Source organism: Neurospora tetrasperma (genome assembly GCF_000213175.1).
Source record: "Neurospora tetrasperma FGSC 2508 unplaced genomic scaffold NEUTE1scaffold_5, whole genome shotgun sequence".
NCBI classification, from domain to species: Eukaryota; Fungi; Ascomycota; class Sordariomycetes; order Sordariales; family Sordariaceae; genus Neurospora; species Neurospora tetrasperma.
The window spans coordinates 27305-52038 of record NW_009799103.1 but is presented as its reverse complement, the minus strand read 5'-3'; the positions used below and the strand labels follow the sequence as shown (position 1 = coordinate 52038).

The following is a 24734-nucleotide window of genomic DNA, read 5'->3' as shown; positions in this document are numbered from 1 at the left end:
TTCGATGTAATTATGTCACTCGCTCTTAGTGATACCGACATGGTCGGTTATTCCCAGTCTTTTATGTTCATTTGTTTCGATTTTGTATAATTATTTGGGGAGCAGGTGTTGTCGATTCTGTTGTTGTGGATATGTGTACTTTGTCACTTTGATATGTCCTTGATTTGGAATTTGGCGTTTTGTTAAACTCAGCCCAACCCAGCATACCTTTAACGCCCACGGTCCTCTCCAACTCCTCCATCCCGTCTTCGTCCCACAGAGTCCACGTCACTATTACAACTGAGTCCCGAGTGTCAAGGGGCGATGACATCTACCTGGCCATGACATGGTCACCAACAAAATAGGTAACAGTAGCCCGAATACTAGCAAGTCGGTTTTTGACTTTATGCTCCCTCATTACTATAATACTAGTGAACTGGGATATTTCCGACAAGATCTACTTTAAGAATCAACCTGAACTCTAACACTTCAGCTTACAATCGAACTTGACCAGAATTGTCAACCATGTTATCACCCCGCCTCTTCTCCCGGACTCTGCTCCGGCCCCGCCTGACTTTTCTCCAAGCCCGCGGCAGCCCTCGCCAGCCGGTGGTGACAAAGGGACAAAAGAAGAATATTCATAAAAAGAGGGAGGCGGAAGATGATTTTGGTGGACCGGGTGGGCAGGAGTTGTATCCTTGGGCTAGTGCTGTTCACCGGTGAGTCTTTCTGTACCCGTCCAGGGACGAGACGTTGGTGCTGTTGTATAGATCAGATCTGAAAGAGCTGTAGGGTGTAATATTCCCCTTTTATGTCGCTTCCCTTTCAAGTTCGGTTTCTGATGTTTTTTTGTTTATTTTTGTTATTTTCATGTTCAACCTGGCCTACCATACAATACCGCTACACACTTCCGTCTCCCTTTCGTTTCTCACCTTACTCGATTACTTGACCTTCCCGTCCAGCCGTCCTGTATCGCCGACCATTGGCAATGGCCCATATGGTAACAAATGTTAACTCAAGCCTGAAAATGAAATAGGAAGTATGCAACCCGCACTGCCGTCGGCGTGGCCGCCACCTGCGCCGTACTTTACACCTCCAAGATGCTGGAGCGCAAGGGATTCTTCAACCAGCCCGGCGATCGGTATGTGCTGACGCATGATAATACCAAGGGAGAGTTGGGGGACGTGATGATGTTGAGGGTCAGAAATGGCCAGGTTGTGTAAGGGTGGGTGAGACTGGAGAAAATGGCGACTGGGAGAGAGATGGAAGGAGAAGAATTATTACACTATGGAAGGAGTTGAGAAGAGATTGACTGGGAACTGTTGATCGACGGGGAAAAAAAAAAAAGAAAAAAGAACGAATGGCGATTGTCGAGATAGTGTACATGTACTGGGAATACGGATGGCGGACTGGATCAAGTTGAAATCTGACGGAAAAAGGGATCTATCTGTTCGGCCGACATTGTCAAGTACGAAGGAACTGCAGCTTGCGATAAATGCATCATCTTTCAATGGTGTCTGGGTGTGGGGAAGTCCATGGTCTACATTGTGTCTTTGTCCAGGCATAATGGCCGCCGTGATTGATGTCGTGATCACTGTTTCGTGAATAGAGGCAGGTTCAATCTACCAACCACTGGAGTAACAAAGTCAGTAAGGGAAAGTCCGATGTCGGGTGGGAAGTGGTGGAACCGTGGGATGAGTACCACTGCAGTGTTGAAGGATGTAAGTGTTAGAGCGAGTGGGGGATCTTAACGTCATCTCCGAGCAAATGCCGTTAAAGTAGCTAAGAGCAATGTTAACCTTTTAACACTGAAGCGAACAGCTACCCCGCACCAATCGCGTCGGCAACAAGGCAACAAGGAGCCACCCGACTTCAGTTCTCTTTCAACGCGTGATCCAAAAACCAGGCAGCCAAACGACGACGCGCACAATGTCCACCCATTCCTGTTGCCAATCCGTGCCTTGAGCCTGCAGGGCTCTTGGTCGTCTACAGTATCCTCCCAATCGTACCGCCTGCACTTGTCTCCGTCCTCGATCGCATCCTTCATTCGAGCGCAAAATAACCGCACCACAGTGTCTCGTCGCCGACGTCCCTCCCTCGCCTCGATGCCTGCTTACGGCTCCTCCCCGTTCAGAACAGAGCCGGCTTGACCTGCGTACCCTCCAACACTGCGAATCCGTCCTCATCCTCCTGCTCCCCGTTCCGTTCCGCTAGCTGCCCTTTCGAGCAAGCGGCATAGTAAGAAGGCAGCAGCCTCGTTTCGCGATCACGCTGTTCCACACAGGAGTCGAACTCATCTCCGCTGCATTTTGTTCAGTCCCAAGAGGCAAATACATAGGACGCTAGGAAGACACGTACTTCGTGGTAATCGGGTCATAGACCGTATTGGTTGGGGGTGATTGAGGTGAGCTGGATGCGGAGGCGGACGGCGAGGGCAGCGCGACGACACACGGATCAGAACGCGCCCGACGTCTTCCCCGTCCCCCCCCCGGGAGACGACGCCATCGGACTTTGGGACGTCTGGTCATTCACCACTATTGAACCGTCCATCGCGAGCACCGAAACGCTCTCCGTCGCCAGCAGGTCTAGCCCCATCTTTTCCCCAGCCGCCAACTTGACCACCGCCCTGGATGCCATTTACACCGCGCCGCCGCTCTGGATGTTGAAACATGCGAAATGATGGAAATGGCAAGACGCTTGGGTATTCTTTTATGCGGTGCGCCTGTGTTTTCCGCCCCGGTGTCCCCCCTCACCTCTACTGCTAGCATATTCATATTATTTCCGCATTAACGTTCCTCGTCCATGTCCTGCAGAGTTCACCACAGCTTCATGTAGACGTCCCCAACTCTGCCCTAGGCGTTGGAGCCGCCAGTTCAGCCCTCGGCGTCCTTATTTCCCCCGATCCTCTCGGATTTGTCATAATCTCAAACGGTCCATACTGCTGCTGCTCCCGCCATTGCCCTGGCGCCCCCATCTGTGCATCTCCCTGCAACTCAACCGGCATCACCCTCTGTGTCATTAACTCCATTGGCTTATAATACTCCACCACATTCTGCCTAACAACGTACGAATACGGACGACTATCACCTGGTGCTTCGGAGTAGGTGTGGGTATGCGGTAGTTCGACGAGCGGACTGCCCACATCTCTGCGTGTGTCTTGGTCGCTTCCACTTTGGTTGCTATCTGATGGAGCCGGGGACTTTTCGGCTGCAGCTTTCCTACGACGGCGGAGGACGATCCAGATCAGAACGGCGACGAGGGCGCATGCGAGAGTGACGGAGACGCAGATGCCTGCTATGGCGCCGGTGGAGATTGCTGGCGATGATTCTGGAGTGGGGGAGGGGCCTTGCTGTGCTGGTGTTGTGCTCGATGGCACGGGGATGCCGGGGAGGGGAGTTGATTCCGATGACTGCGTGCTACCTGTCTCGGCGGCGCGACTGCTAGAGGATGATATCGTCGTCGACGTGCTCGATGATGACGATGACGGACTCAGCGTTACTGTTGATACCTTCCCGCTCTCTGAGAGTGTAGCTGTCACAACGACGGTGGGATGGAACAAGTCGTCGTACTGGATGTTACACCGGACGAATTCCTCGCTGGCTTCATAGCCGTCGGAACAGCTGGTCAGGCGCGGACAGCAGGCTTTGGAGACGCCCTTTTTGAGGTTGGTACAGGGCACGGCGTTGGGTTCGTCGCAGGCGGAGGCTTGGTCGACGTAGCAATTGCTCGAGCCGGTTCTGGTGATGGAGGTTAGGGGTTGAGGTACGATGGGCTGACTTTGCTCCGCGCTTGGGTGCTTGAATAAGGTATAGTATGTAGGGTAGGTGAGGGAATGAGGTAAGATAGGTAAGTAAGGGCACATACCCGGTACAACACCATCCTTTACCAATGCCGCTTTCACATGCCGGATATTGTTGACCTTTTCGCACACCTGTACGATCGTATGGTCAATAAAAACCGACTGTGAGACCCAGATAGGCGCAGGTGACAGGAATCACAACATGAGGCTGGGGTAATGAAACTTACAGCACAACGTATTACTTGGAGAACAGAAATCGGTGCTTGCACCCTCACCCGGGAAAGCCTCATCACAGACATCAGCTCTCCCGAAGAGAACGTTGAGGCTTGTCTGCCCGTAAGAGCTTGAAGGAAATCGCATTGTGTCAAGTGTGGGAACAAAGAAAGTGAAGCGAAGGAAACGGGAACGACCGAGACAACCTTGTCTCGTCGGTGATCAGGACTAGCCGGTACCTACCCAGCAAGTTAGGTCACTGGAGAAGGAAAAAAACAACAAAATGGAACAAGAACTCGGTTTTGCAATGGGAGCGGGCTCTCAGCAAGTCATATATTACGCGCCTATCTCTGGCCGATTCGGCGTACTAGGCGACATTCCATGCGAAAGCAATCACCTCTTTGGCTGTAAGCACTAAGAGCCACGAACAAACCCAATTCTTCCTTTTCCTAGAGGTATTCAAGGTTTGCAGCCAAACACTTTATTTTGTACGCTCTCGTTCAGCCCTGGAAGGGTCATTGGCGCGATCCTTTGGCCAGCCACTTTACTACTTCCAGTTGGTAAACCCGAGTCAGGTAGGATTCTCACGGCAGGTCAAGACCATCAGTGGTGCTTCAGACGGTAGAAGTGGGGCGGAGAGGTGGTCGTTATGCGAGGGTGTGAAGGGTCCTTCTCCACCTTCACAGCAAAATAAACTCCAAGGACAATCAATTTCCCTGTTTCTATATCCTACAAAGTTCCTAGCTAACGATCTTCACTGTACAGAGACCTCTTCACACGGAGTATTTGCCTTTCCAGGCTTCTTAAACCGAGCGGACAACACAATGGCGGAAGGCGGACCACGTAGCAAACCAGTGCGCCCGCAGGCAGAATTCCAAAGTGATTCCAGGGGTCAAGCGTACCTGGGACCTGCCAGTTCGAAGGCACGGGTCTCATAAGCGCGGGTTGAGATTTTCTGGGGTGGCCAGTTCACAATTGGGGCCGTCTCGGAACTTCTCTTGGGGGCGGTTGAGATTTGGGCCCCCGAAGCCTACATCCATTCTAGAGACCCAAGCGTGGGCCTTCCAAGAAATTCTGCGTTGCGACCTCGAGCATGCACCGGAAATGCACTTCAACGTTCAGGCCTTCCATCCAGGCCTGGCCTGCATTGGAGTGCTCAGTTTCCCTGTTCTAGGTACCTCTACCTGTCTACCTCTATCGATTCAAGTTCGATGCCCTGAGAGTCCAGGTTCTGAAACGTGGGATTCCCATGTGATTGGGCCTTTACCACTCGGTGACAGTCCACAATCGCCAGACGCTAATAAGCTGCTAGAGCTGATGGACAGGGGGTGTCAACACTGATGGCGTCCCGGGTAGGCGGATAAAGAGTGCCCGGCGCCTAGAGGTAGGTAACATGCATTCAGGAGCGGTGGGTGGGTGTGGTGCTTTTGACACATCTTGGAAGTGACGGGACCCGTTGACTTGGAACCAACAGGAAGCTTACCTCTCTATCTTGACATCGCTCGACTCCCCTTAGAAAAGTTCCTCAAGCGTTTGGTCTCGCAAACATCGAGGTACCTAGTCGACATAGAGTGGTCGGAGCTCTCCTTGCATCTTTTTTTATGGGTAAAGCGATCTGGTAATCTTCCTTCTCTGTCTTTGGTTGTGGGTTCCTATCCCGCCTTCTAGCCTCTCTTTTAGCTTACCTATTATAGCTCCTGTCGCCGTTCACTGTCTGGCCCGGTTTTGGGCAGGGGCAGCTATGCTTCCAGCAAAACTTCACGTCTCTCCGCTGCGAATTGTCTCAATTTGCGCGTGTATTTTTGTTCTTTTCTACATCTACGGCCAACTCGGAGCTGGCATCTTGGATGTGGCATCGCCGCCTCAACGCTATGCCGGTGTCCCGGCGAGCCCGCCCGAAAAAGCCCCAGAGCTTCCGCTCGAGCTAGTGGTGGCCAGTATGAAGTATGAGAACACCACCTGGTTTCACGAATACCTACCGGACTGGCCCGCGAGCATCTACGTGGTCGACGACCCTGATGCTCCCCTCACGGTCCCCAAGAATAAAGGGCATGAGGCCATGGTCTATCTCACGTGCGTGTGCTCTTGACAGACCTGCCGGGAAAAGTTAGGTACCTATTAACGAGCTTCCAGACACCTCATCGATCGCTACGACACTCTTGCCTCCACCACCGTCTTTGTCCATGCGCAACGTTTTGCCTGGCACAACGACGACCCCGACTATGACGCCCTCGTAACTCTCCGGCACCTGCAAACCCCCTACGTACAAACCTCTGGCTACGTCAATCTTCGCTGTGTCTGGGTCCTCGGCTGTCCCGCAGAGGTCCGCCCCAATCTAGACGTCCATGATCTCAAGGACCTTTCCGCCTCCGGAGATGTGGCGCTCAAGGACATTTTCAAACCCGCCTTCCAGCAGATCCTCCCGGGGATTCCTGTCCCCGAAGTCGTTGGCGTATCTTGCTGCTCCCAGTTCGCCGTTTCCCGTGAAACAGTTCACAACCGAACGCGCGAGGACTACGTCCGGCTTCGTGAGTGGCTGCTGAACACGGAGCTGGACGACAGTCTATCTGGCAGAGTGTTTGAGTACACGTGGCATATCATCTTTGGGAAGGCAGCCGTTCACTGTCCGGATGCGGGCGAGTGTTATTGCAAGGTGTTTGGGCTGTGTGGGCTCGAGGGGTGCAAAAAGGATGGGTGCGATGGGAGATATACGCTGCCGAGGGTCGCGACGCTTCCGAGCGGGTGGCCGAGGCTGGGGTGGGAGGGGGAGAATAGGGGGTATCGGGGTCCGCCCGTTTGATTCCGGAGATAATGCGAGATTGTTACTCGTGGGTGGTGGTCCAGGAATTGAGTTTCCTGCAGCGGCCTGCGGAAGTCCGAATTACTATTCAAGTTGCGACCGATGAAAGAAGCGGACTTGAACAGTCCAGCGGGCACTCTCATGGCCGGTGCTGAATGCATTAAGGTACAGGTACCTTAGGTATATGTATGGCCTTCATGCCAAAGGATGAAAATACCGGAGAAGAGGTGCAGTTGCCGGGCATCCGCGAGTTCAGAAAAAAATAAAAAAAATAAAAGAACCTGGAAGTGGAAGAGGAATAAAAAGGGCACGACAAATCAGCAAAAAAGTTTTTTTCAACTGGTGCCTTCAATGTTGAGGAATCTTCAATTTCCAGACAAAGATCCCAGATACCTCGAAATTCATATCAATACCTATCACCTGTCTCGTCAACAGCCGAATCACACCAAACATGGATCCATACCCCTACCCATCAGACATACCTATCGCCATGCGGCCTTTGACTGGAACTATGACGCCTGGGAACGCAAATAGTATCATGATCTTGTCGACAGCTCTCGTTTGCATCATCGGTGGCCTCATCATCGGTGCCATCTTGATCTCAACCGTCCCGCCGAATTTGCCTGGAGACATGGACACATTGTCCCCGATGGCTGTTACCATGACCAAAACCCTATTGTCGACCATTGTCCTTGTCGCCATCATTGGGACCGTGATCGCGGGCGTTATTATCTGGCGGCGACAAGCAGGCTACGATGGGTGCGGCCGTTTCCTCAAGTGCCACAAAAGATTTGGCAAGACCCCTGAAGACCACGAAGACCTGGAGGCCAACCGCGGCTCCTCCAGCACCCCCTCCCGTGTCCACGTGCACCCTTACCACAGTTACGACTATCACGACCCTTATTACTCTGCCGCCTACGAGATCGCCCAAGGATCCGATTTCTATGACTCGGACTCCTCCGAGTCCTTCATTTACGATCCGGAACCCAGCCCCTCCGGTCCCTACCAACAATACCCACGCCACGAAGCCCATTCATCCATGCACAACACCTCCCGTGACGACCACTCATCAAACTCCGACGGTCCTGTCTCATACAGGTATTGGGGCCTTGATAGGGCAACCCAGACCAGCGACCATTTTGATAGGGCAACCCAGACCAGCGACCGTTCATCCGATTCGGATTCCTACATGTCCGACCTCTACGACAACGATTACGAGGCGGATTCGGAGTCTTCCCTCTCCTCTCCCCCGACACCTAGCGACCGTGCCCCTCTACTCCAAACCACTAGGCGTGGTCCCCGCTATTCCTAGAAGGAGGAATACTCCCATCAGGCGGCTTTAGTCCCGGGGTGACCAAGGCCTGAAAAGGACTGGAGGTCAATAGGGATGGGTTGGAACAAGGATGAAAGCAAGAGGCAACAAGAAGAAAGGTTTACTTGGAGGAACAAGGGATACCTAATTGATGACATGGATTGGAAACAGGATGAAGGGCCTCAAGGGGTATTTGGAAAGCGGGTTCGAAGACGTTTTATACTCGCTTGGAGATTTGGCAATGATACGTAGCTATGGTTGAGTATTGGTTTTGCTGGTGGAAGAAAGGTTGTAGACATTGATTGCGAGCACCAGGCTGGCAGGTTGGAGGTTGATGTTTGAAGTACTGCGTATGAACAAGCAGGAACGCCACATTAGGTCTAGGCCGTGGTTTCCCAGGAGCTTGAGCTGGAGGCCTCTGGATCCGGCCAGCCAGGCACATTCTTGGCTGATGATTCGACAACCTGATAAGAGGCTACCTGTATGCCTGTTGAGCCGTTCCAGCTTTGGATTGCACCTTTGATGTTTGTTTCTATCTCTTATTGGGAAAATTGAAACAACAGGTATCCCTCTGCATTCTACCTAGAAGGTACATATTCCTACCTACCTAGGTTACCTAAATCATTGCTGAAATATCCGTAACATAGTCGAAAAGCCTGACTTCAAATTTGAAATGAGAAAATTAGGACCTTCACATGCGCCCCTGCATCACGTACAGGGCCACGCTATTGTCAGTGGCTGATGACTGCCAGTTCATCAAAGTGTGCTTGTGTATTTCAAACTCCAGGCTCCGGGCAGTGCCTGTGTACCTCTAGGTAGCAGACTACGCGGCAGGCTGGGCTCCATGCGTCGGGTACGGGACTCGGCTGTACCTGACCACTTTACTACCTACCTACGTTAGGCATTTCACGGGTATCGAGATATCCCGGGGAAGGCAATGGGGGTGGGGGCGTGGGGGCGACGATACCTGTTCGAGGCAGACAATAATTGAAGAAAAGGTCAGGCACACAGCGGGCGATGTCTGGAGGCTACAATACAGGTATCTAAGATAGGTAGCTGAGGAGTGCTCAGAAAGTACATCCCCTTCACTTGCCGGACTCGAAATCGTCTCTCGTACCTTCCATATCAATAACGGGCAGTCAGTCTGTACTTAGTGGTGTCGGGGACGACCATCCGACATGCGGGGTAAACCACGGCAAAGTTGGTGAGAGGTGGAATTTGAAAGACACCGTGAAACCTTTTCGCTTCCCCGCCCTTTTTTCCTCTTTACATACATCCTGCCGACACTGTCTCAATCCAGTTCAAGCTGCTATCGATGTAGTACATCTAATGAGTAGAGGTATGGCGAATCCGGATTGCCCCTTGAGATAGGTTCTTCTTGACTGACTATTTTGGCCTCAAACCCCAAGCCTCAGAGCCCCAATGTCCTCACCCGTCGTCAGTCCCCAGACGACCCAGTCCGCCATGCATCAAGACATGGAATGCTCCGAGCCGCGATCCCATCGAATCCTGACCGATCCCGCTGCGCCCCAGTTTGAGCCACTACATCACTCGCTCTCGATAACGTCGACGAGTCAAGTATTCAAGCCACACCGATAAACGAAATGTCAAGTACAACCAGTCTATTTCCAGCTCTACTTGCATCATCAATCCTTGGCAGGAACAACAAATTAGGCGCAATGACCCTCGCGCTCACCCGGCCTGCTCCCTAAATGCCCTCCGAGCAAGCAACTCGGCGTCTCTCATTGGCAATGCTATCGCGGCATACACATGTTGAGGGTTGGTGAGATGCTGCGCCACTCCGTGTTTCTGCACCGACCGCGGTCAATACTTCCCCTTCCAGGTCCCCCCAGGTTTCCCAAGTTCCCCCCCAAACCCCAAAATAAGGCTGGCGAACACGTCTTCATCCGGCTCGTGACCTCAGCTCCCAGGCACCCTTTTATCTGCGTGGGAACGATACATGATTTGTCGAGGCTTATCTATCAGGCATGTGCCACACTTGTCCGGTCAACGTATTTGGGAATGAAGAAGGGGGACAGGAAGCGATCCAGGCAATGGGCAAGCAACACAGGTGCGACTGTGCGGGCAAAGGTTCGACAGATAACCAGGACTTCGGTGAGAGTGTGGTTGCACAACCCATGACTGAGCAATCCGGCGTCACAGCACCCATCTGGATTTACGCCTGACGTCGACAGCCATGTTCCAGGGGAACGTTAAAAAATGTTTAAATACCTAGTGAAGAGGTGCCCCCAATGTTTCGTTTGTTTACTGTATTGACGATGTTTGCATGATTCGCTGATAGCTCTTTACACTTGCTTGCTTGCACTTCCACTTGCGTTCTTTCATCTTGTCTTGCCCAGAGATACTTTCACTTCACAACAGGTTTCAACAACCCCCCTCGTCAGATGTCACCAGCATGGCCTACCCTCCCCGGAAAGCCTTGGCCTTCAGGCTCACCTTCCTCGCTGTTGGCTTCCTCTTACTAGGGATATTGCCACGACCCACCGACGCCGTCCACCGCTACAACGAGCCCAAATGCTGCCTCGATGCCGTTGCGTCCAATAAATTTACTCTCAACATCACAAGAGACCCCGACACGGGGGCGATCGTTTCCGGCGAGGCTCCCATCTGCGGCCAGATGTACAACGGCACCCTCACGCCTGCTCCCGAGATCAAAGTGTCCTATGACTACTGTATGAAAAACTGTGGGGGCTTTGGACTTTCCAAGGGCGACGAGCCAGGCCAATGGGCCGCTCCTATTGTTCAGTTCTTGCTTCCGTCCGTCATCTTCAGTATGAACGTGCCGAGGCGGCATATCCTTCTCTCGACTAGTCGGTTCAAGGACTGGATATGGAGGATACTTCCCCGGCCCCAGGATGGGAAAGCACGCAAGGCAGTGACATTTCTGGTGGGGATCGTGTTGCTGGCCCTGGATACCCTTTCTGGGGCGTTCGATGCGTTGCTTTGGATTGTAGTGGTGATGGGGATGGCCGGGCCGATGATGGTCGGTGGACTTCATGAGGCAGTTTTGGATTACAAGATTGTGAGGGCTTTGAAGAAAGGGGCGCATAGACAGGAAGGGGCGAAAGGAACGCCCCCAACGTTGCAAAGCCTGAGGGATACGGTCGAGATTCTGGTGACGGCTATTTCAGGGAACTTGGTCATGGGAGAAAAGGGGGGCAATCCGGAGGACGAGATCAAGAAGGCTTTGCTGGCGGACTTTCCCGAGCCAGAACTTGAAATCCCAAGCGACCAAAGTACACTATCTTCTCAGCGCACAATAGGACCCGTACCGCAGATCCCGCCGATAGCTCTTTTGAGTCAGATGGAGCCCTCGGGACAAGACATGAATGGCCCCCAAGAGCCCGAAAGGCCCCCCATCCTCGTGGCACCACCCGATATCAAATTGCAGCCAGTCGACAGAGAAGCCAGCAAAAGGCTCCGCGAACGACTCACACGGCTAATATCCTCACAGCTAGACTTCGCCGCCACCATTGGTGCACCTGTCGTATTTTACCTTGGCGCCTTTATCTACACCATCCTCGACCTTAAGAACGAGCCGTCGGACCAGGACGCAGCCATCTCGCTTGCCTTTGGCGTGGAGTGGATGATAATAGTGCACGTCGCCATCGTCGGCGGCTGTCTACTAGCGAGCAACAATCCAAGTCCAGTGGTCCTGCTCGTCGGCAAGGAAGCTTCCAAAGACAAAGGATCTACCAAGGACGCCCAGTGGAGGTACTACACGCGAAAGAACGCCTTTGATGGTCTGTTCCAGCCGGTCAACATGTGGAAGAGAGGGATGAACAAGTCCAAGTGGTTGAGGCAGTCTCAGGTGTACCGAAAGAACAAGAAGTTCAGAGACAGAGTCAAGATCCATTGGCTGGAGCACTGCGGTTGGATCATTCAGACTTTCATCCTGATTGCTCTCCCACCAAGTGCAGGAGCAGTGGTGGCCTTGAAGACACCGCCGGTCGGATGGAGTTGTCGGTCTCTGAGCTTTGTGACGTATTCGGCTTCGCAATTTTTGTTGACTTTTGTCTACTTTGCTTACCTGAACATGTGGGAACGGGATCAAGCGAGACATGAAAACAACCAAGGCGAGGATCCAGAATCTGGCCAACAAGGGTCAAGGAACACATATCAAGCGGTGCACGAGAGAGAAGGCAGTGACACGAGTGCCAACGGTAACGGCAGGTCCTTGGAGGACCTTCAACAGGTTCACACGGCACCTTTTCGCCCTCGGACCCCAAGCATGGACATAGACATGGACATGGACGACGAAGGCGTCTCGGGTCGTGGTCGATACATGTACGGGTTAAGAGAAATCCCCACAACAACGAATCTACTACCCTCAACTCCTTCCCCAGGCCCTTCTCCCAGGCACATCCCCGATCGCGATCCTAGCTTCAGTCCAAGTCCCAACCAAAACCTCCTCTCCTCTCCTTATGATCCATGTCCCCCTCGACCTTCCATTTCCCACCTCCGATCTAATACTCCCACACAAAGGCAGACGATCCAAACCAAGTCCAAGCCCCGAAAGTCATTCCTCACTCTTTCCATTTACGCCCTCTTCACCGTCTTTTTCTTTCTCTCTCTCTTCTTGTCAATCGGCACCACCCTCATGCAAATCATGGGCGTCTACCGCAACTGCTTCTGCTACATCACCGTGGGGTACTGGTTTGACACTTCAAACCCAGACGCCATGGTTAACGTTGCAAGCGACACGTGGTACCAGAGGCACTCGAGTCGTAATTGGATGGTCATGGGCGGGGTGGCGACGGCGTTCATGGCTGCTTGCGCGTATATCGGGTGGTGGTTCCAGGGAATGATAAGGAGGGAGCTGGCCGGAGTGGTGGAGGGGGAAGTTTGGCCTGGGTATGGGAATAAGAATGTGAAGGAAAGTGGGAATTGAGAATGGCCCCAAGGCTCCACGGCGATGAAGATGGAGATGTGGGACGGAACTCAAGAGAGGGAGAGAGGCTTGCTCAAGGGATGGGGCTCAAGGAAAGGGGGTGGCAGTAGGAGCATGACATAAAGTGGGACAAAGTAATGTGTAATGATGGGATGTCGTAATCGGGACTGGAGTGATGGCGTTCAAATGGGAGTTACAAGTAGGTTTGGGTTCAGCGTTTGTCAGTCTGGTGTTACTTCGTAGGTAGATGGTGCTAGATGGTTTCACTAGGTGCATAGCACGGAAGGATGGTATGGCGTATGCACATGGCGCGCTTGGTATTAGAAACATAGATAGCTGACTGTTTTCCATACTATCCAGGGCATCGAGTAGAGAAGGAAACAAGAGAGAGAGGGCATACCATCTACTTGATATCACCATATAGACCATGGATACAAGGCTGTTTCACTTCAAATTGTGTACGTGAATGGATTGACTGCAATTCCCTTCATCAAATCACAAGATTTCGTCCAAGACCTCATCTACAATCAGCCCTAACCTCACACTTGCAAAGCTTACAAGTCCTACGACTACGTTATCTCAAACTGCACACCATCCCAGTCTCATGTCTATACCCCAACCCCGGCGACGTCTCCCTGCTATCCACCCTATGTATACCTCTAAGCAACAACTCTTCCAGCTGCTGGTCCAAATCATGATCCGCATCCAAATCATTGCTGCAAAGGCATCCCGAACCCCGATATTTCTCCAGAAGCTCCTTCCAATCCAACCGCTGCGTGATCCAGTCATCCTCGCCCTGGATCGCATCGGGAAGTTGTACATACCCCGGCGCACTTCACCATCCTGCACCATCCCGATGGCTCATCCCGATTCGAGGATGTCATGATTCCCACACACGCTACCCCCGATTTCCCCGTCAGTCTGTTTTAACCGCGTTGGAACCCCTGGTCATAGCGACCCGGCTATCCCAACACTGCAACGTCATTCGACCGACGAGTATGGTAGAAACTAAAAACACTCCTGAATATTGGTGAAAAGGGTTCCAATTCCATTTGCTGAACTGCCTGATGGAAAGGCTGAAAGGGAAACCGCTAATACTATTCTCTAGAGCAGATGCTTTACGCTATCTAGGTAGGTACTCAGGTAGAGGTACTTTCCAAAGTTTGACATGGTCATGATACAACACGCCTAACGCCGTCCACCCAAGTCCCAATATCCGAACCATATTCGAATTTCCCAAGATCTTTTCCACACATTAAAGCCTCTTCCAACACCCATCCACACCACAAAAGACATAAAGCTTATAAACATTCATCTCCAATCTCCATTACCCATTCCACCTTTCCTCAAGCTCTCGCCTGGATAGCTTGCGTAGCTCCCTGCGTCGCTTGCATCCCCTGTTGCCCAGAGGGAACCACCTTGAAACCCTCCGACACAACTTTAGCAATCTCCTCATTCTTATGCTGCAACAGACCCAGCGCAAAGGCAACATCATTCCACTGCCTCTCCGTATCACAGCGCTGCAATCTCGCCGCCAGCTTCTCCGCCAGCTGCTTAGCATGTCTATCCTTCTCCACGAAGCCGAGCAGGAACTTGACCACCCTCCTGAAACCCTCTTCTTCCAGACTGGGGTCGGACGAAAGCAAGCTGAACATGTCGACAAAGTGGTTATAGACCGCATTGTCTTTGGTGGAGAGTTCGGTGAAGAACATCCTCGCCAAGTCAGCGATGCGCTTATCCCCGTCTTCGAGACACAGGGCCATTGACGCCAGTTGGCCCTTGACCTTGACCTGTCCGGCCAAGATGAGGAAGGTGAGCGTCATGAGACACGTGCGCTTGACCGAGGGGTCCGGGTCTGACAGGCGACGGTAGAGGAAGTCGGTGTTTTCGTCGATGAGATGGTTGAAGCACACGGCCATGTCACCGAGGGCGATGACGGCGTTGGAGCGCACGGTGGGGTCGACGGAGCGCTCCATAATGGTGATGAGAAGGGGGAGGTTGGCTTCGCAGTATTCGGAGCTGACGCACATGAGCTTGGCGAGACACAGGGTGGCGGCTTGCTGGAGTTCGCGGTTGCGGTAAGTGGTATTGTTTGCGCAGATTTCCGACACCATGGGGCCGAACATGGCCAGGAGGGATTGCGGCCCATAGAGTAGTTCGCGCTCGCGAATATGGAAGATGGCTTCGGTGAAGTCGTCTTCAGTGGTGCCGCCAATGAGGTCGAGTTCGTCTTGTTCTTCTTCGTCCTTGGCGGCTTTGGGACCGCCCGATTTGCGGCGATTGGTGGAAGCGGAGGCCGAAAGGGATGTACGCTTGCTTGTGGTTCCAGCTGCCTTCTCCTTCTCCTGTTTACGGCGCTTAAAGTCCAATTCACACAGTTCCAAATGAACGATCTGCTTGATGGCTACGTGGCCAACAATGAAGAGGAGCTGGGAAAGGGCGATGGCGTGTTCTCGGTGTTGCTTCTTGGCTTCAGCATCTTCTGGTTGGGTAGCGGCTGGTGCTTGGGCGGATGTGGGCTCATCCTCGTCCATGGCGTCCGGGTTGGGCTCTTCAGCTGGCGTGGGCTCTGCGCTCTCTGTTGGCGATGGCTTCTCCTCATGAGAAGCCGAACGCGACTTGGGCGGGCGAGCGAACACGGCCTTGGTCTTGCGGCGAATGATCTCGGAGCACAAAACGTCGGGGTGCTTGGCGATGGCATAGATGGCATTGATGGCTTGTTCAGCAACACCATACCACTCTTTGCTGTCAGTGGGCACCTCGGTGATGGCAGCAAGCTTGATGAGCAGGGCATGGTCGTTCGGTAGCCGGGAGAACTTGATACCAGAATCCTTGGACTGACGACCTGTGGGGTTGATGCGTCGAAGAGCAACGCACGTGTACTTGGCCAGTTGAAGATCTGCCCGACCGTGAGCGCCGAGACCGGTACGAAGCATCGTTTCCATCTCGCCCACGACAATCTCGGGATTGGCCGTGGCTAGCATACCCAGCACAATGATGGCGCCCCGACGCTGTGTCCTCGAAATCTCCCGCTTCTGCACGCCGTACACCTGCCACAGCTTAGCGATGACCAAGTCCGAGATCATGCCCGACTTCATCATGGTGCTAAGCAGCTGCTCCAGCGAAGTCAACTCAGCAGGAGTGGCACCAAACGTCAAACTGATCATGTTCCTAGCAATGTACGTCGCCGCGTCATTGGCATTGAAGTTACCAGGCGCCTCGAAGAACAGTCTCTTGTAACACTCAATCAGATGGGTCTGCACGCCCTTGCCTTCATCACTGTTACCCTTGGTCCAGATCAGCCTGAGCATGCGACGGATGCCGATCTTGTTCTGCTCGATGTTGTATGCGTCGCCAATCTCGAAGTAGTCCATGGCCTCGATGACCTCGCTCTTATTTTTGGATCCGAGCAGCTGGCAGACGGTCTCGGTGGCCTCGTGTAGGACGTCGATAAACTTGAGCGCCTCGCTGTAGTAGCGCTTAGTCAGTGTGAGCTTCTCGATGGCTTCAGAGGTGGCTGCTTCTTCTTGGGCCTTGCGAATGGCTGCAATCTTTTCCTCCTCTGTCATCTCTGATGGCTGCTTTCTGGGAGATTCCATCATCTGGGTGGCATCGTCGAGGAGTGCTGGGTCCACGGAGGTGTTGCCGGCCTCGCCATCCAGCCCTGGAGCATCCACCGGTGGCTTCAGAGCGTTGAGCTCTTCGTCCACTTTGCTCAAGCGCTCCTGCCAATCTTTCCTGGCCAACTGGGCACCATGGAGAGCGGTGAAGGGATGAGTTCTGATCAAGGTGCCGAGCAACTTGATCGCATTCCTCCTGACGTGGCTGCTCTTGTCTTCGAGACTACGGCAAGCGAGTTCCGCGGCTTTCTGTCGGCGCTTGGGAAACTTTTGCTCCAACTCGCATAGCTTGATGTAAACCTGGATGGCCCTGACACGACAGTAAGGGTTGATGTCGAGGAACCTCTCTTCCAAGACATCAAAGAAGGCGTTCATCTGGGTTTTGTGGTTCTCGCCTCTCTCGGCCGACTTGCTAAGGTGTATCAACATGTTGCCAAAGACTTCGATCAAAGCGCAACGTAGGGTATACGATTCGCTATCCAGCTGCTTGGCCAGCAGGGTCACCTGCTTGATGATGATCCTGGGTGCCAGTTCGGAAAGCCTGATCATGAAGGTCGAGACGGATTTGGGGCCCTTGTTGTCGTTGCTGTTGAACTCCTTGTTACTGAGCTCTCGTAGGATTTCCTCGGCTAGCTGCGGGTAGTCGTATTGCTCGGCCAAGATGTGGAGGAACTCGGCCATGGGCTCAGCCAAGTGCTCAAAGTAGGTCAGGTTCTGGACAATCGAGATTTGCGCGGCATAACCGTGACCATGGTGCTTGATGGCAACACACAGCACCTTCCAGCAGTGCATACGTATACTGGTATTCTTGGTTCGTTGCTCGCTCTCGAGTATCATATACACCGGACGAGTCAGTAGACCAATGAAGGTGTCGCGCTCCGACGTGGTCATGAATATCCTGGCGAGCTTCAGCCTAAGAGCCTTAACCATGGTATTCAGAGCCGTCTCGAGTTGCGCCGATGAGTCCCAGGTGCCGTCTCTCCCTGTGGGCTTCTTTGGCTTTCCGCGGCCTCTGGTTGTTACGGTATTGGAAGCCTTTTCGGCGGCCTTGGCCTCGACTCCGGCGATGGTCCATTGTAGGAGGAAGGCGTAAATGTCGAGCAGCTGTTTGTGGTGGGCGAGGAGCTCTTGTTCTTCGGCTTCTAGGTCGTGATGGACAACATCGGCTTCGGCAGCGAGTCCCGAGGTGATCAGATCGAAGATTTTGCTGAGCGCATGTGCCGATAGGAAGGAGGTGTATCTAGAGATGGAAGAGTGTTAGCCGCAGCCTTGTCTGGCTGTAGTCATGTATTGCGACATAGAGCTCATGGTGGACTAGGTGTAGTCGCTTTGGGCACCAGGGGATACCGGGATGTAGGGGAGAGCAGGAAACAGTCGGAGAGAATGGAAGCGCACTTTAGGAGAAACTGCAACGAGTCAAAGATGTGGGCGCGCGTAATGGCGTCTGGGTTCTCGGCGACGGCGTCGACGATGGGGTTGAGGATGCTGTTGATGAGGCCGTTGTCGCCGAGGGACTCGGGCTCGTTCTCGCAGTCGACAAGAGCGCTGTCAGCTTCTGGTGTTGGGATACTGGCGGGATCGTCCATGTAATGCTTGAGCGCATTGTTGATGTCGAAGTTTATCGAGTCCATAATGGTGGACTGGTCGCCTTGTCGGCGGGGGTATCAAATCGAGGGGAACGGTATGGCGGGAAGAGAGACGAGAAAAGGCTGGAGCGAGATACAACAAAGACCGACTAGACTGAACTGGAAATTGCGGTGGTCGGCTGCCCGCAGTGACGTCGACGGGGCGGGAGCTGGGTGGTGGTGGTGGTGGTGGTGGTGATGTATGATGCTTGCCCGCTGCCGATAGGTGGTGTTTTGGTCAGGCAAGTCAAGGGAAGATTGAAATGTTCAAGTTCCCCTCCAACCTGGGAATGCGACGGGATGGATTGCGCCGCGAGCAGTTACTAGAGCGCTGTGCTACAGTGGTCCCAGTGGGGTTGGATGTTCTGTAATTGTGGGGGAGATCGGCCCTAGCAACGGGGCTGTTTGTTGACTTTTTGACGCGTGCCTGCATTCTGCTCAATAAACTTCCACTTTTGGGTGCAAGTCGCGTCTTGAATGGCCCGTGCACCGGCCCCTCTGGCGCTATCGATTGTTCAAACACTTGTTTACCGCCAAAATAATTCCGTCACTGCCCTGACATGGGATTTTGACCGACAAGACACAATCTGATCCCCAACCACTCTTCACTTTCCTCTTCAGTTTTGTGTTTTTCTGCTCTTTTCTTTCTTCCTTGGTCTCTTGAGGTCCTTGGTTCACTGCATCTTCAGCCAATTGTTGTTCCCCCAAGATTCATGGCCCTCGCGCTGGTTATTGCTGGTCTCTCGACACTCGAATTCGCCCTGACCACCCTCGCGCTCGGCTCCACTGTCAGTCGCATCATCCTTTGCTAGCAGAAGAAGGTCCAATGGCGGCCATTACCTCAACACGTCGCCAACGAGAAGAAGAGCACTTCCGCTTACACCAAGATGCGCCCTCCACTCAGGATACCGAAATGAGCGAGGAGGCAGAGCAACAACACCATTACAGCAACACTGGCCGCCATGACGCCCACAACGTGGACGAACATGAACACGACGACGAGGAAGAGGAGGAGCAGCGACAGGCCGAAGAGGAGGTTGAAGCAAGCAGTGCTACAGAGGGCGAAGGGGAGCAACAGGAGGATCAACACGAGGACGAAGACGATGACCAAGATTCGGTCTCTTCCGACAGCTCAGACGACGGCATTGTCGACCCCAACATTCAGGACGACATGGAGAAACTCCAAAACACCTTTCCAAATTTCCGACAGCAATACCGGCTGATCAAGCGCATTGGAGAAGGTTAAAATCACCAATACCCAGACTTTTTATTCCCAGGGTCCCCAAACTGACCACTTGCTGTAACAGGCACCTTTTCGACCGTTTACAAAGCCGAAGACCTCGTCTACGATCAGTACGACAATTCGTGGGACTACGAACAAGAAAGTGACAAGTGGGCGCCTCCCCCTCTCAGGACATACGGACGCAGCTCGGGCTCCAGTATGACCAGTCGCCCACGACGCAAACCCAAATATGTCGCCATCAAGAAGATCTACGTCACCTCCTCTCCCACCCGTATTCTGAACGAGCTCGACTTGCTACACGACCTGCGCGGCTGCACATCAGTCTGCCCCCTAATCACGGCCTTCCGCGAGACCGACCAGGTTATTGCTATCCTCCCTTACTTCCGCCATGCCGACTTCCGCGAATACTTCCGCAAGATGACACCTACGGATATCGCCATCTACCTGCGGTCCCTCTTCACTGCTCTCGAGAGCGTCCACCGCCACAAGATCCTTCACCGTGACATCAAACCCACAAACTTTCTCTACGACCCCGCCACCAGGCGCGGTGTTCTCGTCGACTTTGGTCTTGCCGAGCGTGAGGGGTCCGAATGCAAACCCTGCCTCTGCCATGAGGATTCGACCACCCGGCGCAACCGCCTCCGCACCGCCCACCTCAACTCCAGTGTGCCGCACAACGGCTACCCGAAACAAGACACGCGCCCCTCGCGGCGCGCCAACCGCGCTGGCACCCGAGGCTTCCGTGCGCCCGAAGTGCTGTTCAAGTGTACGGAGCAAACCACCAAAATCGATATTTGGTCTGCCGGCGTGATCCTCCTCACCATCCTGTCCAAACGCTTCCCCTTCTTCAACTCAGCCGACGATGTCGAAGCCATGATCGAGATTGCCACCATCTTCGGTATTAAGCGCATGCGACAGGCCGGCCAGCTCCATGGGTGCATGTTTGAGACGACCATCCCGACGATAGGTACGCAGGGGTTCAGTTTTGAGCGCATTATTCTCTGGAGCACGTGTCGGGATACGGGCGTCAAGATGCCCGAGGATGAGAAATTGGCGGTGGAGTTTTTGGCCAAGTGTATGGACCTGGATCCAGCGAGGAGAATTAGTGCAGAGGATGCATTGAATCATCCCTTTCTGCAGATGGGATTAGAGAAGGAACATGGCGGAAGCCAAAGTGGCGAGGAAGAGGAAGAGGCGGAGGAGGATGAGATGGATATCTTGCGGGTTTAGTGGCCTGGGTTCACGGATTGTCTCCGGAGTATTGTATGACATTGATTGGCGAGGTGAGACAGTCCAAGGAGGGTGCGAAAGGTTAAAGGCGTTCAACCGGGAATGGTAGCATAATAGGCGCAGGGCGTTGCAAGTTCATATTGGTGTATGAATTACTTAAAGTCGGGTCTGGCGGATTCATGATTAGATACGGTTTTAGATACCAACCGATCGCATTGGCGCAGGGAGGTTGTTACTGTAGGTAGGCACAATGCCTTAGCATAGAGGTATTCATCGATCTTGTTGCTGGAGACTTCGTTCTTGACTTTGCCCCTGAGCAGGCAGCACCGTAACAGAACTTCCCAATCTGGAAGCACAGCACTGAACACGAACTCACGTGACCTCGCTACTCATCCCTCTCGTCACGACTTGTTCGTCACGTAACGCAAGCTGCATCTCCAACATCCATGTTCTTTGGAAGAGTCATCTCCATCACACAGTCTCGTTGCGCAGGCGCCATACATTGCCTTGCTTTGATATTCCAGACTGTTCCAACATCTCTCCAAGAAAACCTCTCGTCTACCCCACTTTTGTGACTTTTTGTCCGTTTCCGCGAAATCGAAGAATTCACCCATCCACCATAACCCATCACTACTTACCTGATTCTACGTCTCACTACATCCTCCTCACCAGCGTTCAGCGCATCAATCACAAAAGTACTACAGAATGGCTTCCACACTACCAATACCCGACATCAACGTCATAGCCCCCTCCTTCATCCAAAGGGACTCCCAGAATTCCGACAACATGAGACCACCACCAACCGACTTCAACCACCCATACACTCCCTACCCCATCCAAACAGCCTTTATGCAGACTCTGTATTCTGTTCTAGACCGAACCGTCGCCGTGCCCCCTCAAACGACGACCAACAGCACGAACAACACCGTCCCTTCTGCCACGTTCTCATCGACTGCCGCCACACTCATCCCTAGCAACCCCTCCACGTCCTCATCCACGCCCCCCTTATTCAATCCTACCACCGCCCCTACCGTCCACCTCGAAAATAGGGCCACCCAACCATCCCAATCCATCGCTCCCCAAACCACTACCAGCAAAGATAAAGACAAAGGTCCGAGTAGTAGCAGCAGTGTCCCCAAGGGCCACGCACAAATCGCCCTCTTCGAGTCTCCCACCGGCACCGGCAAGTCGTTATCACTAATCTGCGGCTCCTTGACCTGGCTACGTAACCACAAGCGGTTGCAATTCGAAGCCGAAATCGAAAAAATCCAGCAGCAAATGGAGGCATCCGGGGAGCCGGAATGGATGGTGGAAAGTGCCATCAAGAGGAAACGGGAGGAGTTGGCGCAGAAGTATGAAGAGATGGAAAGAACGCTGGAGAGGATAAGGCAAAAGGAGAGGGAGATGGAAAAGGAAGGGGAGGAAGGGCAAGCGAGAGGTGGAAAGAGGAGGAAGTTGAACCGGGGGAAAGGGGATGAGGAAGAGGGGGGAAAAAAGAAGGAGAGCGGCGGGAGTAGAGGGTTGACAGCCAGTGATGAGGACAAGGAGTTCTTGATTGGGGATTGGAGGGATGAAGGGGGGCTGGACGAGAATGACCCGATGGGTCAGTTGAGCAAGGAGACGAGGGAGCTTTTGGAGAAGGTGGGGATGGGGACTGCGGGAGGGAAGAAGGGAGCGAACGAGGGACCAGTGGCTGAGGAGGAGATTAAGGTGAGTTCAACTGAATGACGGGGCTCGCAAAAGGAATGAAGCTTACACAATGGACAGATCTTCTATACCTCGAGGACGCATTCGCAGTTGACGCAGTTTATTCAGGAGCTGAGGAGGCCGGAATTTCCTGCTTCTGTTCCAACGCCAAATCCTCAAGAAGAACCAGCTAAAGAAATTGTCAAGCAGATTCCGCTTTCCTCACGGCAAAAACTCTGCATCAATCCCACCGTTAACAAACTTGGCACCCTCGCCGCCATCAACGAACGATGTCAATCCCTCCAACAATCCAAGACACCCAAAGAACAACGATGTCCCTATCTACCCAACGCCGCCAACCTCAAAGCTACCCACGAGTTCCGCGACACCGCTCTCGCCACCCTCCCAGATATTGAAGACCTCTACCAGACCGGCAAGCAGTTACAGATATGTCCTTACTACGCCTCCCGTGCTGCCATTCCCGGAGCAGAGGTGATCACATTACCATATCCTCTCCTCCTACAAAAAAGCGCCCGTGAGGCGTTGGGCATTAAATTGGAAGGAAACATCGTGATTATAGACGAGGCACACAACATTATGGATGCCGTATCTAACGTGCATGCTGCTGAGATCAAGTACACCGACCTCAAAAGAGCGAAACTATCACTTGGCATGTATTACCAGCGGTTTCACCAAAAGCTAACTGGCGAAAACAAGGTCATGGTTGCTCAGCTACAAAGGGTCGTGGAAGCTTTGGGAGTGTACATCAAAACAAAACTGGACAAGGCTGCTTTGGGGCACAAGGCAGACCAGGAAGGAATTGTGCTTGACACCAGCCTTTTGTTGAAGACGGGTGGCGCGGATCAAATTAACTTGTACAAGTTGATACGGTATGTCCAGGAGAGCAAGTTGGCATTCAAGATCGAGGGGTATATTAGTTATTGCGAGGAAGAAGGTCGTGACACAGATGATGAGGAAGCCGAGACGGAGATAAAGGCGAGGCAGGGCAGACCACCAGTGCTCCACACTCTGTGCTCCTTCTTGACGGCCTTGACGAATTTGAGCTCGGAGGGCAGGATCTTCTATGAGAAGATACCTCCACCTAGGGGCGAACTGCAAGATATGAAGCTCAGCTACATGCTTCTCTCGCCGACACACGCATTCTCGTCGATTGCGGAGAGCGCAAGGGCGGTCATCCTGGCTGGTGGAACGATGTCCCCTTTCGAGGACTACAAAGCACATTTATTCCCAGACGTACCGCCAGAGAAGATCACAACACTCAGCTGCGGACATGTCATTCCCCCAGACAACCTCTGCGTCTGGACTCTGGGTTCTATCGCCCCCAACCCAAAAGTGGACACGGGAATCGGCGAGGACTGCTTCGACTTCACCTTTGCCAAGCGCAGCAATCCCAACATGATCAACCGCCTCGGCTTGGTGCTACTCAATCTTTGCTCTGTCGTACCGGACGGCGTCGTCGCCTTCTTCCCCTCTTACGGCTACCTGGAAGAAGTCATTGGAGTCTGGAAGACGCACGAGCAAGCCATGGGCCCCAAAACCATCTGGGAGCGACTCGAAAGCAAGAAAGCCCTGTTCATAGACTCCAAAACCGAGTCGAGCGAGCAGACGCTCCAAAAGTACAGCGACGTCATCCATTCCGAAGTCCGTCCTCTCTCCCCGGCCGGAAGTCGGGTCAAAGGCGCCATGTTGCTGTCGGTAATAGGCGGCAAGATGTCCGAAGGCATCAACTTCTCCGACCGCCTCGGCCGGTGCGTCATCGTCGTCGGCATGCCTTATCCCAACCCCCACTCCCCCGAATGGCTAGCGCGCAGAGAGTATCTCGAAGCGAACTTTATCAAGCGGTATACCGCCTCCCAACAAACCAGCACCGCCACCGCACCTCTTCCCGCCCCAGTGATCCCGCCCCCGTCCAACACCACCCACCACTCTACCAACCCCTCTTCGTCCAGAAACAAGGATAAACACAAACCTCCCAACGTTCGCAAACTCGCTGCGCGCGACTCCCACCAATTTTACGAAAACGCCACGCTTCGTGCCGTCAACCAGTCGATTGGAAGAGCGATTCGGCATCAGAACGATTACGCGGCGATTGTGTTGATAGACAATCGGTTTGAGAAGGAGCATGTGAGGGCCAAGTTGCCGGGGTGGATCAGAGAGGGGTGGGACGAGACGCAGAGGCAGGCCAAGGAGGATGGAAAGGTACTGAAGGGGTTGCAGGGAATGATGGGGAGGGTCAATATGTTTTTTAGAGGTAAGAATTAGGGAGGTGTAGGGGGAAGTTGCCTCTAGTTCTC

General features: G+C 53.3%; 10 protein-coding genes across 10 annotated transcripts; 7 read left to right on the top strand and 3 right to left on the bottom strand.

The window, feature by feature from the left end:
- Positions 1 to 504: 504 nt before the first annotated feature.
- NEUTE1DRAFT_47017 (uncharacterized protein) lies at positions 505 to 1202 on the top strand (the record flags this gene model as incomplete). Its single annotated transcript, XM_009854461.1, has 2 exons — positions 505 to 698; positions 1016 to 1202. The coding sequence occupies 2 exons, from the start codon at positions 505 to 507 to the stop codon at positions 1200 to 1202; spliced, it is 381 nt and encodes a 126-aa protein (XP_009852763.1).
- Positions 1203 to 2306: 1104 nt separating this feature from the next.
- NEUTE1DRAFT_117617 (uncharacterized protein) lies at positions 2307 to 2676 on the bottom strand (the record flags this gene model as incomplete). Its single annotated transcript, XM_009854556.1, has 1 exon — positions 2307 to 2676. One exon carries the CDS (start codon positions 2505 to 2507, stop codon positions 2322 to 2324), a length of 186 nt encoding a protein of 61 aa, XP_009852858.1.
- A 97-nt stretch (positions 2677 to 2773) lies between these two features.
- NEUTE1DRAFT_147631 (uncharacterized protein) lies at positions 2774 to 3858 on the bottom strand (the record flags this gene model as incomplete). The annotated part of the gene is made up of 2 exons (XM_009854555.1): positions 2774 to 3775; positions 3844 to 3858. The coding sequence occupies 2 exons, from the start codon at positions 3856 to 3858 to the stop codon at positions 2807 to 2809; spliced, it is 984 nt and encodes a 327-aa protein (XP_009852857.1).
- Positions 3859 to 5732: 1874 nt separating this feature from the next.
- On the top strand, positions 5733 to 7042 carry NEUTE1DRAFT_84989 (uncharacterized protein; the record flags this gene model as incomplete). The annotated part of the gene is made up of 2 exons (XM_009854554.1): positions 5733 to 6064; positions 6125 to 7042. The coding sequence occupies 2 exons, from the start codon at positions 5733 to 5735 to the stop codon at positions 6789 to 6791; spliced, it is 999 nt and encodes a 332-aa protein (XP_009852856.1).
- A 200-nt stretch (positions 7043 to 7242) lies between these two features.
- NEUTE1DRAFT_147629 (uncharacterized protein) lies at positions 7243 to 8103 on the top strand (the record flags this gene model as incomplete). The annotated part of the gene is made up of 1 exon (XM_009854553.1): positions 7243 to 8103. The coding sequence occupies one exon, from the start codon at positions 7243 to 7245 to the stop codon at positions 8101 to 8103; it is 861 nt and encodes a 286-aa protein (XP_009852855.1).
- A 1564-nt stretch (positions 8104 to 9667) lies between these two features.
- On the top strand, positions 9668 to 10392 carry NEUTE1DRAFT_117616 (uncharacterized protein; the record flags this gene model as incomplete). The annotated part of the gene is made up of 1 exon (XM_009854552.1): positions 9668 to 10392. One exon carries the CDS (start codon positions 9874 to 9876, stop codon positions 10243 to 10245), a length of 372 nt encoding a protein of 123 aa, XP_009852854.1.
- A 127-nt stretch (positions 10393 to 10519) lies between these two features.
- NEUTE1DRAFT_111545 (uncharacterized protein) lies at positions 10520 to 13015 on the top strand (the record flags this gene model as incomplete). Its single annotated transcript, XM_009854551.1, has 1 exon — positions 10520 to 13015. One exon carries the CDS (start codon positions 10520 to 10522, stop codon positions 13013 to 13015), a length of 2496 nt encoding a protein of 831 aa, XP_009852853.1.
- A 1078-nt stretch (positions 13016 to 14093) lies between these two features.
- On the bottom strand, positions 14094 to 18266 carry NEUTE1DRAFT_130887 (uncharacterized protein; the record flags this gene model as incomplete). Its single annotated transcript, XM_009854550.1, has 2 exons — positions 14094 to 17875; positions 18031 to 18266. The coding sequence occupies 2 exons, from the start codon at positions 18264 to 18266 to the stop codon at positions 14362 to 14364; spliced, it is 3750 nt and encodes a 1249-aa protein (XP_009852852.1).
- An 820-nt stretch (positions 18267 to 19086) lies between these two features.
- On the top strand, positions 19087 to 21023 carry NEUTE1DRAFT_123527 (uncharacterized protein; the record flags this gene model as incomplete). The annotated part of the gene is made up of 2 exons (XM_009854549.1): positions 19087 to 19501; positions 19568 to 21023. 2 exons carry the CDS (start codon positions 19087 to 19089, stop codon positions 20731 to 20733), a joined length of 1581 nt encoding a protein of 526 aa, XP_009852851.1.
- Positions 21024 to 21307: 284 nt separating this feature from the next.
- NEUTE1DRAFT_147626 (uncharacterized protein) lies at positions 21308 to 24702 on the top strand (the record flags this gene model as incomplete). The annotated part of the gene is made up of 2 exons (XM_009854548.1): positions 21308 to 22443; positions 22501 to 24702. The coding sequence occupies 2 exons, from the start codon at positions 21439 to 21441 to the stop codon at positions 24700 to 24702; spliced, it is 3207 nt and encodes a 1068-aa protein (XP_009852850.1).
- Positions 24703 to 24734: the final 32 nt, after the last annotated feature.